Source organism: Thalassophryne amazonica, chromosome 6 (genome assembly GCF_902500255.1).
Source record: "Thalassophryne amazonica chromosome 6, fThaAma1.1, whole genome shotgun sequence".
Classification (NCBI taxonomy): Eukaryota; Metazoa; Chordata; class Actinopteri; order Batrachoidiformes; family Batrachoididae; genus Thalassophryne; species Thalassophryne amazonica.
The window spans coordinates 109,147,017-109,168,812 of NC_047108.1; the positions used below are offsets into that span (position 1 = coordinate 109,147,017).

The 21,796-nt window shown below is 42.4% G+C and overlaps 1 protein-coding gene and 1 long non-coding RNA gene across 2 annotated transcripts in view; both read left to right on the plus strand.

The window, feature by feature from the left end:
* mfn2 (mitofusin 2) overlaps positions 1–21,796 on the plus strand; it is an 85,725-nt gene that overhangs the window by 41,507 nt on the left and 22,422 nt on the right. Inside the window, exons 7-15 of the mRNA XM_034173123.1 lie at positions 219–326; positions 955–1,108; positions 1,795–1,862; positions 1,980–2,101; positions 10,207–10,333; positions 11,689–11,793; positions 15,498–15,600; positions 15,888–16,108; positions 21,065–21,220. Coding sequence (XP_034029014.1) covers positions 219–326; positions 955–1,108; positions 1,795–1,862; positions 1,980–2,101; positions 10,207–10,333; positions 11,689–11,793; positions 15,498–15,600; positions 15,888–16,108; positions 21,065–21,220 — 1,164 coding nt within the window. The remainder of the gene's footprint in view (positions 1–218; positions 327–954; positions 1,109–1,794; positions 1,863–1,979; positions 2,102–10,206; positions 10,334–11,688; positions 11,794–15,497; positions 15,601–15,887; positions 16,109–21,064; positions 21,221–21,796) is intronic.
* Positions 3,125–3,344, plus strand: LOC117512888. The gene is made up of 2 exons (XR_004561411.1): positions 3,125–3,155; positions 3,195–3,344. It is a non-coding gene; the product is annotated as an uncharacterized LOC117512888 (long non-coding RNA).

The following is a 21,796-nucleotide window of genomic DNA, read 5'->3' on the forward strand; positions in this document are numbered from 1 at the left end:
TGCTATCATCACCTCCTCCATGACAACTGTACAGTGGTTAAAAAAAAAAAATCTGACTTCTCAGTTTCAGATGTTTTAAGCCATAGAGTTCTGTAAAATTAGGGGTGTGGTAAGTGCAGAACGCTGGTGATGACGCTGCATGAGGCCAGAAACCTCACCCAGCCTGGACACACTTACATGGTTGTTGCCGTTGGATCCGTAATGGTGTCTGTCTGCAGGAGAAGTCCTTCTTCCACAAAGTCAACGAGCGCCTGTCCAGTCCAAACATTTTCATCCTGAACAATCGCTGGGATGCCTCAGCCTCCGAGCCCGAGTACATGGATGAGGTCAGTCTGCAGCTTCCATCACAAACAAATCTGTCAAATTAAGATTTTTTTTTTTCTTTATAGAAAAGTGACTTTCAGTTTAATTTCTTGCATTAATGACTTTGCACAAACGTGACTAATCGGAGTCGGTCCCCTGTCTGCTGACCTTGCCACACGTGATTGGTTTTCTGTTAAGCAGTAAACCCGTCCCAGATTGTCACCACATTCCACCCCTTGTTGGGAGGACACTGGCTGCCGTCTGAAGGGAACTCCTCCATGCCACAGACGGGACGTCAGGCCTGGACTCGTGTCCCACACACGTCAAATGCGATGAATCAGATTTTTCTCCAAATTTGAACTTGATTTGAACTTATGGCCGTGTACGTCCTCCAGCAGCTGGAGACTTTTGTTAACAGGCTCTTTTTCACGAAGCAGCAACAAAAAACAGTCTCCATAAATGATAAACCTTCAAGATTTAAATTTTGAAAACACGATGACCAGTATCCTGTTCCACCAAATCCCAACGTGGTAGTGTGGTTAGGCCGGTAACACAGCTGGCTTATTTCCAAATACAGTATTGGAAGACAAAAGACACCTTCAGTGAAAATCTCCCCATAGGCTGGCTGACCGGTGTGTGTGTGTGAGACAGGTCCGCCGGCAGCATATGGACCGCTGCTCCAATTTCTTGGTGGATGAGTTGGGAGTGGTGGACCGAGTGCAGGCCAGCGATCGCATCTTCTTTGTATCTGCCAAGGAAGTTCTCCAAGCTCGGGTCCAAAAGGCTCAGGGGATGCCAGAGGCAGGTCAGCAGAGTGTGTGTGTGTGTGTGTGTGTGTGTGTGTGTGTGTGTGTGTGTGTGTGTGTGTGTGTGTGTGTGTGTGTGTGTGTGTGTGTGTGTGTGTGTGTGTGTGTGTGTGTGTGTGTGTGTGTGTGTGTGTGTGTGTGTGTGTGTGTGTGTTGGTCCTGTCATGGCAGCAGTGTCCATTTTTGCTCCTCTTAAACGCTGACTCTAAAAGCTGGTGATGTGGTGAAGTCCTGGTCTGGGACTTGTATGACGGCTCTGACTGGACTCTGAATGGTTTTACTGCCACATGTTTCTGTCTTGGCTGTGGTACAAACTGGAGACCCCTCAGCAGAAAACAACACCCATGAAGCCCCACTTAGTGGGGCTTCAGTGGGGCACTTATTTCATGCAATAAAATGCAAATTAATTATTTAAAAATCAATGTGATTTCTGATTTTTATTTTTATTTTATTTATTTATTTGTTTTAGATTCTGTCTCTCACAGTTGAAGTGTACCTATAATAAAAATTACAGACCTCTACATTCTTTGTAGGTGGGAAAACTTGCAAAATCGGCAGTGGATCAAATACTGATTTTTCTTTACTGTATAGGAAAAAATTGCGAAACCTAGATTTTGGTGGGCTTAATGGGTGCACCTACCCTATTCTTGAGATTCAGAATGCTTTGTTTGTTTGTTGCCCACAGGTGGGGCGCTCGCTGAGGGGTTTCAGGCCAGAATGTTCGAGTTCCAGAACTTTGAAAGGAGATTTGAGGTAAATCCAGAATGTTCTCTTTCGTGGTCAGTCCTGCTGTTGTGTGCTGACGGTCTGTTGTTGAACTGATGCTTTCTGCCTTGTTTTGTGTGTGTGTGTGTGTGTGTGCACGCGCAGGAGTGCATCTCTCAGTCAGCAGTAAAGACTAAGTTTGAGCAGCACACAGTCAGGGCCAAGCAGATCTCTGAAGCGCTGCGTCGTGTGATGGAGTCCGTACATATGGCTGCACAGGAGCAGCGGTAAGTTCCACAGTGAAACTAAAGCACAGAGGTTAATAATGAGAACTAGAGGCCGTGGTCACACTGAGCCGCGTCCTGGCAAGGAGGCGTGGTCACCATTTTAGATCCAGGCAACTCAGTGGGCAGTGTGCATAGACACTCAGTTACTTAGTCTCATCAAGAAACAGGTGGAATATGCCAGAAAGTTGCACATGTTGGCAAAGTCACAAATGGAGGAAGAAGGGAGACAATATTTCCTTCCATAAGTGGTTTTGGTTATTCTTGTCACTTTGTCCGTGACATTTGGTTGATAAACAGGTGTATGTTTCCTGCCGTGCCTGTGTCGTCCGAGGACGCAGATCATTAACTCTTTTGTCTAGTTGATCCTTTCCCCTGCTAGACCAATATCTTGTTAAAATATTTGTCATTTCTGATTAAAATTGTACGACAAGACCAATGATTTATTTATTTTAATTTTGCACCTTAAATAACTGAGCCGGTACTTGCAGATTATTATGACTGTGCCACTTACAGTCACAGCCACACAGAGATGTGCACTCACACCACTTAATGAATGAATCTGTCAATAAAGGATAATTTGGATGGATTTTGCAAGCATTTTTCCGAGTGTGTTCAGTCACGTATCTGCATTGAAAAATGCATTAACATCTGTACACTTCGTCAGTATTTTGCCCGGTTAGCAGGCGTCATGTCGCTGTCCATGAAGTGACGTTCGTGTTTAGTGGGCAGCGTTGGGAATGTGGACTCCAGTTCTCATTATTAACCTCTGTGAACTAAAGGGTCTGTTCAGGACCAAGACTTTGGTTCCAGCCTTCCACCCGGTTGTTGGGTACAAACCTGTGCACCACAGCACAGATTTGTGTTGTCGTAAGTCTTAGGACCAACATACTTAGGACAGCACCAGCAGGCAACAAAAACATCAGGAGAAAATAAAGTATGAAGTCCCGGTGCGTTGGGCTTGGACAGCAGGTGTCGGTGTTGGTGAGCCTGCTCTCATATCCTTACCCACCCATGTCACGGTCAGAGCTGAGGAGTTTATGGTGAATGTTATCAAGTATTTTAGCTCCTGGTTGCAGCAGAGCAGTGTTGCCAGATGGATCAGGTTTGAGTTTTATTTTGAAGGTGGCTTTGGACTGGAAATCATCACTTGTATGTGGCAGCAGAGCAGATATTTGGTCACATGATCTCTCACGAGCAGCTTCCTGCAACACAGGTTAGCTTAGCTCTTAGCATCACTGAGGTTTAAAAAAACCAAGTGGAAGACGGAGACAGCAGGCGGACACGTCCAACCTCACATTCTACCTCGGAAAATTTAGTTGGCTACATGTGGACCAACTCAGTAATTCATATTTTCATGGTGCCCACATCACAGTTAAAAAAAAAAAAAAAAAAGCTCCCGAATGGGTCCTGAGACATGGTAGATTTCTTCCCGTGTGCACCGCCTTTAACATGCAGACATTCCATTCCTCATCCGTTTGTCCACTTTCATACATGTTTATTGCCTTAAAACATGAATGAGGCAGACTGGCATCTCCAGTTGTCTGTTTTGTTCCCTCTTGTCCTGCATGCATCTGCGTGAGTCCCACACTTTCTCTCGCGGACACACACATTGATGTCCTTTTTTCTGGAGACAATACTACCGTAAATGTGTTTCTGTTTGAACCACAGAGTTTTGCTCTGAAACAGCAAAAGGTGCACTCGTTACAGGCCAGTGAAGCTTGTAGACACACTCAATAAACAGTCAGACGTTTGTGAAAACCTGCAGAAAAAACCTGTTTTCATGTCTGTCTGTGAACAGCCTGGAGCCCACAATTTTTCATATATTGATATGACATTTTTACTTAGGATTCATATCCTGATAGGCAGGAAGTGATTCATTTTTCAGGGGCATAGGTCAAAGGGCAAAGTCTGGAGAGAGACTTTAATTTCTTCACTAAAATGAATGGGTAAGACTTTATATTTCCACTATGTGTGAATTTACACCGCATGAGGAGTGCAGCTTTCAGGAAATCAATTGACAGCATCAATTGGCATATGTCAACTTATGAAAAAGCCTGTAAAAATCCTTAAATTAGCCACATCATTGTAAAAGCTGCAGTGTTTAGAGCGTGTGGGGAAAAGTACCAGTTTACAGTCCAGAAATTATGGTAATATTGAAAGCCTATTTAATGTATATTTTACATTATATCTTAATCAGAGTGCCTCAATCAATTTGTCCCTCGCGGTGAAGCTGAAAGACCTGAAATTCTCGAGGACCCCTGGTATGATCACTGATTATGTGTCCAAGTGAACCTCAATGAGTGTGCTCCAATAAAAGTTCCTCTAAATGACACATTGCTTGCCTTTTTTGAGCTTAATTAAAAAATCTACCCTCCAGTGTGACAGAGACAGTCTGAGTTTTTGTCACAGGTAAGATTTAAGATTTAGGGAGAACAAATGTCCAAATGGGTAATGCATCAGCCTCTGGGGTGGGGGTTATGAGCTATCATCTGCTTTGCTCAAGGGAGATTGTAACCAGAATGTAAGGTCTAACCTTACCAACCCCCAGAGCAAGAACACAGTCGACAGTGGTAAGAAAAAACTCCCTCTGATTTGAGGAAGAAACCTCAAGCAGACCAGACTCAAAGGGGTGACCCTTTGCTTGGGCCATGCGACCGACACAATTCACAAAACGAATATATAGGAAATGTTGCCGGTGCACAGGACAGGAGGGTTTCAGAAACAGACACCATACCCATGTACTGAATGAACTGCACCTCAAACAGAGAGAAAAAACAAAATCAGGCATCAGAAAGACAAGAAATACAGTATAATTTGTCAGCATTAAGCAACAAGAAAAACAAAAGAAATGCTAAGATGGTCGCCGGCCACAATCCCTAAGCTTTACGAAAAGACCCAGAATATAGATAAAGTTGAGGCCGCGCCATGGTCTGTTTACTAATGAAATGAATTTAAAAAAGTAAAAAGCATAAAAACATCCTATGCCAGTATGCTAAGCATACGAAAGGGAAAATAAGTGCATCTTAAGTCTGGACTTGAAAGTCTCTACAGAATCTGACTGTTTTATTGATGCAGGGAGATCATTCCACAGAACAGGGGCATGATAAGAGAAAGCTCTGTGACCAACAGACTTTTTATTCACCAGTCATGTTCATTCACCAGTGCCAGTCCATGAACAATTTTATAGGTTAGTAACAGAACCTTAAAATCTGATCTCACTGGGACAGGAAACCACTGAAGAGATGCCAAAATGGGTGTAATGTGGTCAAACTTTATGCTTACTGTTTAAAGTTTGGCAGCAGCATTTTGAACCAATAGGAGACCCTTAATGCTGGACTGCTGGACTGTATTTTGCAGGTGGAAGAAAGCAGTCCTTGTAATATTCCTAATGTGGAGGTCAAAGGACAATGTAGGATCAAAAATAACCCCAAGGTTCCTCACTTTCAGTGCGATGTATGACACACGAGCCTAGGCTAAGCATTAGCTGTCAAATTGATGCCCATGTCTCACTGGACCAAGAACCATTAATTCAGTCTTATCAGAGTGTAAAAGTAAGAAGTTGCAAGAAATCCAGTTTCTCACTGATGCAAGGTAATCTTCTAAGGATTTTATGTGGCTGAGATTACCAGCAGTTATAACGAGGTTCGGCCTGTACATCCCTGGATTCCTGATGGATGTGCCTGGACTTCGGGTTCATCTTGGCTCTCTGTGTGTACATCCACGGAGCAACGTTGGTCCTGCTGGTACAGCTGGGCGTCACGTGATCGTGGGAGATGTCTGCAGGCAATCGTGCTGCGCCCCGTCGGCTCGACGGATTCCTTAACGCTGAGTTGGATTGGACTACTGAATGCCCGCTCCATAGCAAATAAAGTGCTCTCTATTAATGAGCTTTTCGTCAGGAAAAACCTGGATTTTCTTTACCTCACAGAAACGTGGCAGAGGGAAAATGAGTTCATTCATTTAAATGAGCTCTGTCCTGTGGGTTGCTTTGCTGTTGGGAAGCCCCGTCCCTGCCGCCGTGGTGGAGGACTGGCTGCGGTGTACCGGGACAGGTACACATGCAGACTCACGAGCGCAGAACACGCCCCCTCTTTTGAGGCGCTTATGATGGAAGTTGGTTCCTCGAATAAATTTTATTGCATATTGCTTTATCGCCCTCCAGGTCATGCTGGGACTTTTCTTAAGGATTTTACTGATTTTTTTTTTTTTTTTTTTTTTTTTTTTTAACATCTATAATTTGTCTGGAAAAGGTTTTGATTATTGGTGATTTTAATTTACACATTGATGATGACACTTCCAGCCCAGCTAGGGAACTTATATCAATGGTTGAGGCTTTTAATTTTAAGCAGTACGTGTCAGGCCCCACCCACACTAAAGGTCACACCTTGGATTTAGTTTTTGCATTGGGCTTGCATATTGCCAATGTGTGTGTGGAGGATGTTTTTCTGAGTGACCATTGCTGTGTTTTCTTTGATCTGATGGCCCCACCTGAGCCTAGATCAGTACTTACTAGGTTGGAAGGAGGATTATCACAGACGCAGTCGCTATGCAGTTCTGTGATAAATTTGACCCTTTACTTTTTAGTGAATTTACTGAAATTGATGGCTTTATGCACTGTTTTAACAGCCATTGTGCTATTATTTTGGATCAGATAGCACCACTTAAAGCTAATAAGGTTTCCCATGGCCGATTCTGTCCTTGGATCAATGATGTGATTATGAATCAAAGGAGATTATGTCGCCAGATTGAACGTTTATGGAAATCAACAAAATTGGAGGTCCACAGGCTACATTTAAGAGATCTAATATCCTCCTTAAATAAGATGTTAGAGGAGGCCAGGGAAAGCTATTTTTATCGGCTGATTGCCTCAAATAAGAGAAATCCCAAAGTGCTCTTTGACACAATCAGCTCTATTGTGTCACCTGCTGCTGCTGTAACTCCTGTTCTTCCTAAAACAAGTAGTGATGAGTTCCTTAATTTCTTCATTGACAAAGCCAGAGTCATAAAAGATAGTTTGCCACTCTCATTGCCCTCTTGTTGTGATTCCCGGTATTTGGGACCTCCCACTCAATGCTGGACCTCTTTTAAGCTTGTTACAATTGAGGACATTCTATCTGTCATCAACATAATGAAACCAACCTCTGGTATTTTGGATGTAGTTCCTTTTAGATTGTTTATGAATGTTTTTGACTCTATTGGGCCTTGTATTGTTAAAATTTTCAATATGTCTTTGTCGACTGGTGTGTTTCCTTGTTCTTTTAAACATGCTGTTGTGGAACCACGGCTAAAGAAAGCAGGATTGGACTCTATGGCACTGAAGAACTTTAGGCCAATATCAAAGACCCCCTTTTTGGCTAAAGTCTTGGAAAAGGTGGTCTGTGTCCAACTTAAATCATTTTTGCAGACTAACAGCATCTATGACACATTTCAGTCCAGGTACCGTGAGTTTCATTCCACTGAAACTGCCCTGTTGAAGGTGGCTAGTGACATTATGATGGCCGCTGTTAGTGGTAAATGTTCTGTGCTGGTTTTATTGGATCTGTCATCTGCATTCGATACCGTTGACCATGGCATTTTGATTAATATATTGCGGGATACGGTTGGCATGTCAGGTCCTGTATTAGAGTGGTTTAGCTCTTACTTGGTTGGTAGAACTTTTAGTGTTTCTGTGAACAATGTGATGTCTGAATCTGCTGATCTTTTGTGGGGTGTCCCGCAGGGCTCAGTCCTGGGTCCGATTTTGTTCCTGCTGTATATCCTTCCTCTTGGTAAGCTGATCCAGCAGTTCTGCGACGTGTCCTACCATTTGTATGCCGATGACTTGCAGCTGTACTGTTCTTTTAAGACAACTGAAGCACAGAAAATTTGTTCTCTCATTAGTTGTCTCACTAAAATTACAGAATGGCTTACTGAAAACAGCCTGCAGTTGAATTCTAATAAGACTGAGACATTGATTGTAGCTCCAGATAGTGCTATGTCTGTCATTAAGAATCACCTTGGTAATCTGAGCAGCACTGTTAAAGGCAGCCTGCGTAACCTGGGTGTCATTTTGGATGGAGGGATATCTTTGGAACATCACACCAGGCAGCTCGTTAAGAACTGTTTTTTCCAAATTCGAAACATTTCCAAATTACGCAAAATGGTGGCTTTTAATGAGCTAGAGATGATTGTGCATGCATTTGTTTCTTCACGACTTGATTATTGTAAGTCTCTTTACATGCCTCAGTAAGAAAGAGCTGGCCTGCCTGCAGGTAGTGCAAAATTCTGCTGCACGACTTCTTACCCGCGCCCACAGGAGAATGCATATTACTCCTGTCCTCAAGTCTTTACATTGGCTCCCTGTTTTTTACAGGATAAATTACAAAATCCTTGTGCTGACCTTTAGAGCGCTACATGGGCAGGCACCGGAATACATTAAGGACCTGATCCAGCCTTATGTTTCCAGCAGGAGTTTAAGGTCTTCCAATCAGAACCTGCTGATGGTTCCCCGAACTTGTTTTAAAACTCGAGGGGACAGATCTTTTAAAGCTGTGGCACCTCGCCTCTGGAATGAGCTTCCCTGTTCTCTTCGCTCACTGGATTCTGTGGATGTTTTTAGACAGCAACTAAAGACACATTTTTTTAAACTGGCATTTTAGTGTCAATTTATTTTATTGTTCTATATTTGTATGTGTTGTTTTTATTGTCTATTTATATCGTGTGAAGCACTTTGTGACCTTGGTCTGTGAAAAGTGCTATATAAATAAAGCTTACTTACTATATAAATAAAGCTTACTTATCTGCATGTATAACTGCATATCATCAGCATAGCAATGAAAGGTAATCCCAAAATGCCGCAGTATGTGCCCAAGGGGTGCTATGTAAAGAGAGAAAAGCAGGGGGCCTAAGATGGACCCCTGTGGAACCCCAAATTTCATGTCACTAAGGTTACAGTTAGTGTTATTGTACAAAACACAGTGAGAACGACTGGTCAAGTATGACGTCAGCCATGCAAGGGCACTCCCAGTAATCCCAAAATGATTTTCCAGCCTATTGAGTAGAATATGATGATCCACAGTATCAAACGCAGCACTGAGATTGAACAGCACCAGAGTCGTAGTGGTGTCCGAATCCTTTGCAAGTAGATCATTCACCACTTTAGTGAGAGCCGTCTCTGTGGAATATTTTCTAAAAGCAGACTGCAGTGGCTCAGAAAGATGATTCTCAGTAAGATAGTCCACGAGCTGCCGTGAAACCACTTTTTCCAGAATTTTAGAGCAAAATGATAGATTTTATATCAGCCTATAGTTTTCCAAAACGCGGAGGGTCAAGTTTAGATTTCTTTAGTGTTTTAATCAATGCAGATTTGAACCATTTAGGAACAGATCCAGAAGTTAATGAAAGATGAATAATTTCCAGCACAGTCGGCCCAAGAGTGGGCCACAGGTCCTTAAACAGTTTTGTTGGTATATGTGCAACTGATTCAGTCACAAAATGAAGTCCAGTAAAACAAGTGTTTTCTGATTTCAACGCTTTAAACACTTTTCAGAGTCTACTCAGTCCGAGGCTGGAACTAACCTATTTCAAGATTTATTGATGTATAGAGATATAAGTACACTCATATTAAGTTATTTTCTCCTCAATCTCTGTTTATTTCTTTATTTTATTCTAAGCTTTTTGCAGTGTAAAAGCTGTAAGTCGACCCCTTCTGTCTGTCTGTTACACGAACTTCTCAGCTGCTGAGACGTTTTCAGCTGACTGCTGTCGCAGACCGTAGAGGCGGATCTTTGTCAACGTTTTCTGTTCAGGTCTGCTCAACATTTAAACATTAAACATAAAGTCCTCTAAACTTTTTTGTAAAGCCCGTGTCAGTCTGTTCCTCCTGGTTATAAACATGAATAATCATCTCATTCTCAAAGATTTTTCTAGAACTTTAATAATTTCTTCTGGTAAGCTGCATAATTTGTGACAAAGTGATCATCTTGAAGTCAGCCTGCAGTACTCTGTAAGTGGAGGACAACAGAAACCAGTGAAGCTCTGGAAACCAGTGGTGTACATACAGCAGCTGCAAGATTACGTGTGCTTTAGGTCACGTAGACCTGAAATCAGTGTACGTTTGTTTGTAGGGTTTACTGCCTCGAGACCAAAGACGATCGTCAGGACCGTTTGGAATTCATAGACAAGCAGTTGGACCTGTTGACTGTAGACTGCAAGGCTAAAATCAAGAAGATCGCCGAGGAGGTAGAGAGACAGGTGAGCTCAAACATGTAATTTGGACAAGCTGAAATGACTTCAGTCTTAATGACTCTTAATAATAAAATGACAGACTGCCTCCAGAGACTCCAAATATATTTGGATGAGACAAAACTTCTTATTCTTCGTTTTCTTGCACACGGTGCACAGAACCAATCAGGTTTACCAGCAGTTTTCATCTTGTCTATCATCTGACAGCTATGGAGGTTCATCCACCATGAAGTTACATGTCCTGAGATCCAAGGATAATAAATTTACACAGACTTAAAATATGAATTTTAAGGCCTTTCAGGAGATGTTTGAGCACAACCAAACTACTTCAGTTTGAATTCCTTTTAAAGAGTCCATGGACAAGGACGACGACTTCTTTCAGTTGCTCCACAGCAGATCAGTTGTTTCCGTCTCACCCTGTCCTCTGTATCTTCCTCTGTCTCTCAAACCACCTGCATGTCCTCCCTCTGCACATCCATAAACCTCCTCTTTGGCCTCCCTCTTCTCCTCCTGCCTGGTGGCTCCATCCTCAGCATCCTTCTCCCTATATATGCTGGGTCCCTCCTCTGCATCTATTCTTGTCACTCCCAAAGAGAATCTCAACATCTTCAGCTCTGCCTCCTGTCTTTTTGTTAGTGCCACTGTCTCTAAGCTGTCCAACATAGCTGGTCTCACTACTGTCTTGTAAACTTTCTCCTTCACTCTTGCTAATATTCTTCGGTCACAAATCACTGACAGAGTTCCTGAATGGAACGCTCACGGCAGTTGGTAACTATATGGCAACTAGATATTTTTGAAATGTTAAAGGTGTTAATTTGTTGTACTTATTGTAATAATTCAAAGAGTGAGATGAGAAAATTTTAGTTTTTCATGTGGTTGCCTTGTAGTTCTGCACAAATACAAACCCACGTTTCCTCTGTTAACTATTCAGGTTTGTTAGCAGTTTGGATTGACTGAGCACTCTGGATTCCTTCAACAATCAAAGTCTCCAGGAACACAAGTTGACTAATAATTTAATCACTTCAGAGTCCTTCATCTGTTTGGACAAGACCGAACCTCCGGTTTTAAGGCCACATTACAACGTGCACTATGACATACACATATACATTGACCACTGCAGGAGGTCAGAGAACACCTGTCTGTCCATCCAGGTGTCCTCTGAAATCTTCATCTCCATAGTAGACATGGACATGATGCACACAAACCTCTTGATTGACTTTGACCCATTGTGACCTTTGTGATCTTGGCAGTCATGTTTCACTGAAGGTTTTTTTTTTATTTTTTTTTTATAATGGTTTTCAGTGGAACCGTGTGGGTTCGGCATCTTTCATCCTAACCCTTTCATCCTGTCTGATTGTGTTTAGGTTTCCAATGCCATGGCAGAGGAGATCAGGAAGCTCCATGTGTTGGTGGATGACTTCCACATGGACTTCCACCCATCACCAGTGGTTCTCAAAGTCTACAAGAATGTGAGTTTGGAACTGTCAATATTCCTGACATGTAGACCTTCTGCAGGCTGCTGGTAAATATCTAATTCATGTCACATCTGAATCCAATTCCCTGCTGCAAGTCTACACCGTCAAAAGTCGCATGAAATCCATTTTTGCCTGGACACTCAGATTGGATTCTGGGTGTGTTTTGTTATGTCAGAGGAAGCTCTGCTGTGAGAGCTGAGCTGTGTTGAGTCTCCCCCTCTGCTCACCACTGGGTGACAGCACACACACACACACAAGCCCAAACTGACCTGTGAAATCACCTGCACAAGCATATGCTCAGATGGGAATTGCTGTGTTTTGCTGCACCTGAAACTGCATGTGGTGTCGGACACACGTGTCACACATTTCAGCTGTTGCTGCTGAATCTGTCCACATTATTTGTCTTTATTAGTCTTTTACTTGACATTCTGCATTTTCTGACTGTAGATGTGACTTTGATGGCCCACATTCAGTTTGGAATGTATATATTAAAAGCCAAATGGCCATTGAGTACATGTTTGTGCGTGCGTGTATAACTTTGATCACAGACAAACTGGGGAGAGCTGACGTTTGCTGTTTGGTATGTTTATGTATTTTTGGTCAAGGATGGATGCCGCCAAAACAGAACGTTGATCGGAGTAATACTTTTGGAGAAATTACAGATATTAGCCTCCAACAGTGAACAGTGGATGTTGCTGATATTCTGGACTCACACCATTACAAATCATGATAGAAACTTTGCATCATTTATTACCACCCTTGAAAAATGCTAGCTACCTATTTAATAAGTACTAACCAATCTACAGCCTGTGGATCCCCATGGGCAACATGCTAGTTTTTTCTTTGTGCGTTTGCAAGAAATAAAAAAAAAAAATCTAAATTACATACAGTAGTGTTCAGAATAATAGTAGTGCTATGTGACTAAAAAGATTAATCCAGGTTTTGAGTATATTTCTTATTGTTACTTGGGAAACAAGGTACCAGTAGATTCTCACAAATCCAACAAGACCAAGCTTTCATGATATGCACACTCTTAAGGCTATGAAATGGGGCTATTAGTAAAAAAAAAAAAAAAAGTAGAAAATGGGGTGTTCACAATAATAGTAGCATCTGCTGTTGACGCTTCAAACTCAAAACTGTTATGTTCAAACTGCTTTATTAGCAATCCTGTGAATCACTAAACTAGTATTTAGTTGTATAACCACAGTTATTCATGATTTCTTCACATCTGCGAGGCATGGAGTCAACCAAATTGTGGCACCTTTCAGCTGTTATTCTGCTCCAAGATTCTTTAACAACATTCCACAATTCATTCACATTTCTTGGTTTTGCTTCAGAAACAGCTTTTTTGATGTCACCCCACAAGTTCTCAATTTGATTTAGGTCCGGGGATTGGGCAGGCCACTCCAAAACATTAATTTTGTTGGTTTGGAACCAAGATTTTGCTCGTTTACTAGTGTGCTTGGGGTCATTGTCTTGTTGAAACACCCATTTCAAGGGCATGTCCTCTTCAACCTAAGGCAACATGACCTCTTGAAGTATTTTGACATATCCAAACTGATCCATGATACCTGGTATGCGATATATAGGCCCAACACCATAGTAGGAGAAACATGCCCATATCATGATGCTTGCACCACCATGCTTCACTGTCTTCACTGTGAACTGTGGCTTGAATTCAGAGTTTGGGGGTCGTCTCAAACTGTCTGCGGCCCTTGGACCCAAAAAGAACAATTTTACTCTCATCAGTCCACAAAATATTCCTCCATTTCTCTTTAGGCCAGTTGATGTGTTCTTTGGCAAATTGTAGCCTCTTCTGCACATCTTTTATTTAACAGAGGGACTTTGCGGGGGATTCTTGCAAATAAATTAGCTTCACACAGGCATCTTCTGTCACAGCACTTACAGGTAACTCCAGACTGTCTTTGATCATCCTGGAGCTGATCAATGGGTGAGCCTTTGCCATTCTCGTTATTCTTCTATCCATTTTGATGGTTGTTTTCTTCCATGTGTCTGTTTTGTTTTTTGTTTTTTGTCCATTTTAAAGCATTGGAGATCATTGTACATGAACAGCCTATAATTTTTTGCACCTGCGTATAAGTTTTCCCCTCTCCAATCAACTTTTTAATCAAACTACGCTGTTCTTCTGAACAAGGTCTTGAACGTCCCATTTTCCTCAGGCTTTCAAAGAAAAAAGCATGTTCAACAGGTGCTGGCTTCATCCTTAAATAGGGGACACCTGATTCACACCTGTTTCTTCCTGTTAAAAGGGAGTTTTTCCTTCCCACTGTAGCCAAGTGCTTGCTCACAGGGGGTCGTTTTGACCGTTGGTGTTGGGTATTTTCTCCTCCAAACATTCTTAAAACCTTTAACAAGACAAACAGAGTCAAGAAACACCAGTGAGACAGAAAGTCAAATATTACGCGCGGAGTGCGGCCAGGCTGTACACCAAGGCTACACTAAAGTCTGGCCTGCTTTTCCGCTCTTTTTATTAAGAGACGCCCTCATCACATAAACAAGAAACTTGTCCTAAGGGTGGGGGTAATGACGCAAGACAAGTTTCTTCCCATAACATAAACGCATACGTCAATAAGTGCAGCTGTAAGGAAGAACACTTCAGGTCAGCACATCTCGTTCGTCTGTTGCAGGTATCAGCTGTTCTGCATCTGCCTGAAGTGTCCTGTCTTCCACACTCCTTCACACTAAACACCACATCACAAACGTCAAAACAAAATTGAATTCTCAGGATTGCATTAAGACAGGTGCAAAACAGCACATCTCCGTTCTCATGAGAAAGAAGACAAAGCTAAACAAGGTTGAATAACACGTACGTTCTCAGGGTGAAGTGCAAAACAGCACAACACCGTTCTCATGAGAAAGAAGGCAAATGTACAAACGTTTAACAGTGATAACATATATACAAAATCTTTAACAGTTGGGGTTTTACATAATTATTGTATGGCCTTGCCTTACAATATAAAGCGCCTTGGGGCAACTGTTTGTTGTGATTTGGCGCTATATAAAAAAAAAATTGATTGATTTGATTGTTTGTTCCGCAAAATTGACGAACTCACTGACTGAATGCCACACTATTATTATTGTGAACAACCCCTTTTCTACTTTTTTTTTTTTTTTTTACTAATAGCCTAATTTCATAGCCTTAAGAGTGTGCATATCATGAATGCTTGGTCTTGTTGGATTTGTGAGAATCTACTGAATCTACTGGTACCTTGTTTCCAATGTAACAATAAGAAATATACTCAAAACCTGGATTAATCTTTTTAGTCACATATCACTACTATTATTCTGAACACTACTGTAAATGCATATAAACTCACCAGCTTTGATTATAATCTATACATTGGGAGTCACAGAGCTCTGTCTGGATTTAGCTCCAGTGTTACTTGCAGACACTGAACATTACTATAGCAACCGATGGGTGTTAGACTGCAGATGTGACAACATGGACACACAGATTGGATCTGGTCACTGTAATGTGGACATCAATAAGTGAGATCACAGGTGAATCAGACTTGCAGTAAATCTGATTTGAACGGTAGTCTGAACAAAGCCTTACTACGTATGTTAGATCAACGCTTCACTACGTTGGTGAGAAGAATGTGTGCTGCTGCGTTGGAGGTGAGAAGACCTCATGCACTGTGTGTGTGTGTGTTTTTAACTGTTTCTTTGTGTCCTAGGAGCTGCACCGCCACATCGAGGAGGGTTTTGGGAAGAACATGTCAGGGAGATGTTCCGCCAGCATCAGCAGCGCCCTACAGGCGACGCAGACCGACATGATTGGTAACACAAAGTTCCGCCCACAGAAGTAAACGCCCAGTCACAGGGTGTGACCCTCTTTAGTGCAAATTAGAATTCCAGTTTAAAAAAAAAAAAAAATAAGGACTTTAGTTCAAAGTGTTGTTTTGTTTTTGTTTTTCTTTAGTAAATGAGGTGACCTGTGGTCCCGTGTGGACAGGCTGTCTGCAGGAGGCCTCATTTTTACTGTCTCTGTGCTTTTCTTGGCACTGAATTTGTTTCTTATTACTGACTGAAATAATTGTTGTTGGGCCGTCTCCCCTTCCGTGCAGATGGTCTGAAGCCGCTGCTGCCGAGCACCGTCAGGGAGCAAGTGGACAAGCTGGTGCCAAGGCACTGCTTCAGCCTGAACTACGACCTGGCCTGTGACAAGCTCTGCAGTGACTTCCAGGAGGACATCGGCTTCCATTTCTCTCTGGGATGGACCATGCTGGTCAACCGCTTCCTGGGTCCCAAGAACACTCGGCGGGCCCTCATGGGATACAATGACCAGGTGAGACCTGCAGAAGCTCCTTGAGTACTGCTGGAGTGACTTTTGTTCAGATGAATATTGTGAGGGAACGTCAGTGTATTTATGTTTTTGAATTCTCGTTTGCAGATAATTTCACATTTAGATTATTTCTTCTGTTAGTGACCAGTCAGATTTCACAATTTGACACACACACACACACACACACACACACACACACACACACACACACACACACACACACACACACTGCCAGTGTTTGTAGGGTTAAAGAGAAGGTTTCTGGAAGGCCCTTTGGATCCATTATTTGTAGGGCTAATAATTATTCTGAGGTCTTTATTGTCAGGTTGGGGACTGTTCTGACTCAGTGTTTCATTTACTTACTTATTTATTTATTTAAAAGGTACAGTACATATTAATGAAAATGTGTCAGATTGTAGCCATAGGCTAATTTCGTCTGTAGTCCCTGACAGACTGATGTAAAAATTAATAAACAGTTTTCAGTAAGAACACACAAAATGTCACAGGAACTTACAATACAACAACAGACTGTTGCATAGGGGTCATGAACTACTACAGCGACAAAACTCAATTTCAATTTATTTTCCTTTATATAGCTCCAAATCACAACAGAGTTGCCTCAAGGCACTTCACACAGGTAAGGTCTAACCTTACCAACCCCCAGAGCAAAGTGGTAAGGAAAAACTCCATCTGAGGAAGAAACCTCAAGCAGACCAGACTCAAAGGGGTGACCCTCTGCTTGGGCCATGCTACAAATATAAATTACAGAAACAATTCACAGAACAATTCACGGATGAATATACAGGAATTGCTGTTGGTGCACAGGACAGGAGGGTCGCCAACACAAATACAACTCCCATCTCTGGATGTAGCTGCACCTTAAACAGAGAAAAAACAGAATCAGGCATCATAAAGACAAAAAAATACTGTATAATTTGCCAGCATTAAACAACAAGAAAAACAAAAGAAATACTAAAAACACAAGACTGGACAAGAGACAGGAGACAAGAGGACACAGGCACGGACTTGGTCAGAGTCTGAACGGGTCTCTACACAAACTAAGGCAAAGGAGGCTCACAGATTAAAAAAAAACAAAAAACAAAATCACTATAATTACAATTCAATTGAAATACGTTAATTAAATTGCAAGTCTAATTTCATACATTTATATACGAGGTCTCTTAGATAATAAACCGACCCTTTTATTTTTTTTTAACTATATGGATTTGAATGACATGCGATTACACCAATCATGCTTGAACCCTCGTGCGCATGCGTGAGTTTTTTCACGCGTGTCGGTGACGTCATTTCCCTGTGGGCAGGCCTTGAGTGAGATGTGGTCCCGCCCTCTCGGCTGAATTCCTTTGTTTCACACGCTGCTCGAGACGGCGCGCGTTGCTTTATCAACATTTTTTCTGGACCTGTGAGGAATATCCGAGTGGACACTATTTGAGAAATTAAGCTGGTTTTCTGTGAAAAGTTTAACGGCTGATGAGAGATTATGGGGTGTTTCTGTCGGTATAAGGACTTCCCACGGAGCGGGACGTCCTGCAGCGCTTCCAGGCGCTGTCGTCGGCCTGTTTCGAGCTTAAAACATCCTAATTTAAGGCTTAATTCACCCAGGACATCGTGAGAGAACAGAGAAGATTCAGAAGAGGCCGGCATGAGGAATTTATGCGGACATTCCACTGTTTAAGGACATTTTTTTAATGAAAGACGTACGCGCAAATTCGCCGAGTCGTTTCCGTGACGACTCGGCAAATCTGTGCGCGCCGCGACAGGAAAAACACCTCCGTGTTGAAAACCATTTGTAGAATTCAGGCGGCTTTTAATGGCTTTCAACAAGTAAGTAACTGAGAAATTGTTTAACAGCTTGGGCATGTTCCAACTTGCCCGTTAAGATTTCCAACGGAGGTGTTTTTCCTGCCGCGACCCCCCGCGGTCGGGTCCAGCCCGACATGCGACTCTGCCCGCACGTTCTTTCATTACAAAATGACCGTTAACAATGGAATGTCAGAATAAACTCCTCATGCCGACTTCTTCTGAAAGTTCTCTGTTCTCTGACGACTTACTGCGTCAACAGAGCCTGAAATGTGGAAGTTTTCAACTTGAAACGGCGAGACGCTGCCGCCTCGAAGCGCAGATCGCCGTCAGGCGCCGTGGACCGTCCTTAAAGCGACACTACCAGACCAAAATCTCTCATCAGCCGTTAAAATTTTTACCGAAAACCAGCTGAATTTATTGAATGGTGTCCACTCAGTTGTGCCTTACAGTTTTGAAAATTTTTTTATCAAACAAAGCAACCGTCTCTGAGCCATTCCTAAACAATGAAAAAAATCGACGAGCGGGTGGACGACTCCTCACTCAAAGACTGCCCACAGGCGAATGACGTAACCGACAGGCGTGAAAAAACTCTCGCATGCCCACGAGGGTTCAAGCATGTCTGTAATCACACGTGATTCAAATCCATATGGTTTTTGAAAAAATAATAAGGTCGGATACTTTTCTAATAGACCTCATATTTTAAAAACAATAGCTTTAAGAACAATTTTATATATATACACTCAACAAAAATATAAACGCAACACTTTTGGTTTTGCTCCCATTTTGTATAAGATGAACTCAAAGATCTACAACTTTTTCCACATACACAATATCACCATTTCCCTCAAATATTGTTCACAAACCAGTCCAAATCTGTGATAGTGAGCACTTCTCCTTTGCTGAGATAATCCATCCCACCTCACAGGTGTGCCATATCAAGATGCTGATTAGACACCATGATTAGTGCACAGGTGTGCCTTAGACTGTCCACAATAAAAGGCCACTCTGAAAGGTGCAGTTTTATCACACAGCACAATGCCACAGATGTCGCAAGATTTGAGGGAGCGTGCAATTGGCATGCTGACAGCAGGAATGTCAACCAGAGCTGTTGCTCGTGTATTGAATGTTCATTTCTCTACCATAAGCCGTCTCCAAAGGCGTTTCAGAGAATTTGGCAGTACATTCAACCAGCCTCACAACCGCAGACCACATGTAACCACACCAGCCCAGGACCTCCACATCCAGCATGTTCACCTCCAAGATCGTCTGAGACCAGCCACTCGGACAGCTGCTGAAACAATCGGTTTGCATAACCAAAGAATTTCTGCACAAACTGTCAGAAACCGTCTCAGGGAAGCTCATCTGCATGCTCGTCGTCCTCATCGGGGTCTCGACCTGACTCCAGTTCATCGTCGTAACCGACTTGAGTGGGCAAATGCTCACATTCGCTGGCGTTTGGCACGTTGGAGAAGTGTTGTCTTCACGGATGAATCCCAGTTCACACTGTCCAGGGCAGATGGCAGACAGCGTGTGTGGCGTCGTGTGGGTGAGCGGTTTTCTGATGTCAGTGTTGTGGATCGAGTGGCCCATGGTGGCGGTGGGGTTATGGTATGGGCAGGCGTCTGTTATGGACGAAGAACACAGGTGCATTTTGAATGCACAGAGATACTGTGACGAGATCCTGAGGCCCATTGTGCCATACATCCAAGAACATCACCTCATGTTGCACAATTCTTGGAAGCTGAAAATGTCTCAGTTCTTGCATGGCCGGCATACTCACCGGACATGTCACCCATTGAGCATGTTTGGGATGCTCTGGACTGGCGTATACGACAGCGTGTACCAGTTCCTGCCAATATCCAGCAACTTCGCACAGCCATTGAAGAGTGGCCTTTTATTGTGGGCAGTCTAAGGCACACCTGTGCACTAATCATGGTGTCTAATCAGCATCTTGATATGGCACACCTGTGAGGTGGGATGGATTATCTCAGCAAAGGAGAAGTGCTCACTATCACAGATTTAGACTGGTTTGTGAACAATATTTGAGGGAAATGGTGATATTGTGTATGTGTAAAACGTTTTAGATCTTTGAGTTCATCTCATACAAAATGGGAGCAAAACCAAAAGCGTTGCATTTATATTTTTGTTGAGTGTATATATATATATATATATATATATATATATATATATATATATATATATATATATGATTATTAATTAGATTATTATTATTAGATTCTTATTAATTATAAGATTATAAAGTGCTGTGGTGCATTGCACATTCCCTATGGTTCTTCTTAGTTTCTACAACTGAGTTCATTATGATTACATTTTTTATTTGACCTGAGCCCCTCCTTTAAGTGACTTTTGAAAGCTGTAAAGCTTGGGGCCTCCCTCTTTGGACACCGCCTTGTCTTGTGCAAAAGCTGTTTTTCCTCACAGACACTTTACAGTCCCCTTGACTCATAGTCCTGGTGACCCTCAGACCAGTTGTTCGATATGTAATATAATTTGCAAGAGGTGGAGGAGCCGACCCATGTAAAGTTTTGTATATTCAAGTAAGACGAGCATTTTTAAATTTTACAAAATTTTCAAAGCTAAATAGGTTATACTTTAAGATTTTACAGTGATGATACGAAGATGGTCTTTAATCTAAAATTCTCAAAGCTCTTTTGTAAAGCCTCTCGATTGGTTTTAGAAGTGTCACACTGGTCAGAGACCATCTAGTTATGCAGTAACCTACATGAGAAAATATCATACAGTGTAAAAACATAGCAGCCTGATCTGTCATTGACCTCCTTATTTGGTTAAACGGTCTGTAGTCCAGGTTTTCTGACAATGTAGAGACAGTGAATGTGTGTCGTCACCATCAGTTCAGAACGTGTTTTAGACCATTAAACTACCATATTCGACGAGTGAATACAGTACTTTTTTTCTGATGATTACTGATGTATATAGAAAATGACAGTTTATTGTGGAAAATGGCGTACATTCATCCACATTCCATCCTTAGGATACAGTGTCAATGAAGGTTGGTGCCACTAGCTCATATGCGTCGCCTTGAGGTGTATTGTGACATGGTGTTATATACTTTAACTGAGTCGTGTGCATGTGTGTGCTGTGGCTTTGATCCAGGTCCCGCGACCCATGGCCCTGACTCCAGTCAGCACCACCATGCCTCCATTCCCCCAAAGCTCCATGACCCAGGAGGAGCTTATGGTCTCCATGGTGACTGGCCTGGCTTCCCTCACCTCCCGTACCTCCATGGGTATCATTGTCGTTGGGGGTGTGGTATGTCTCTCTATATATATACACACACACACACACACACACACACGGTGGAAACAAATAGTGCAAAGTGCAGGTGAACTTCTTAACCGTGTCCGTCCATGATCTTGGCTTTGTGCTCTGCCCTTCGCACCTGAACATTTTATTTTCTACACACACACACACACACACATACATTTTGTGGCTTTATTTTGACATGAAACATGCTCCTCAGAATGTCTCCCCCTGTGCGGTAAATAAAGCATACACGTCTCTTCTTCTATGGTGTTTAATGGCAAGGCAATCTTCTCAGGATTTTATGTGGATGAGATTACCAGCAATTATCGGCATTTAAAAAGGCCCTTTCACACCAGCGTAAATGTAGAGTTGCACATTGTGGCATACCGACTACCTTGAGTCATGCAGCTCTACGCAGCTGAGCGCCGTGTTTTTGTTCCCCAATGCAGCAGTAAGAGGAATAAATTAAATATGTTTAATTTTTTCTGTGAAGAGGACTGGACGATTAAAGCACACTGCTTTAAGCAAGTCTGCGCTACACTGAGCTACTGCATGCAACTCTGTACAGCTGTACCCTGTAGA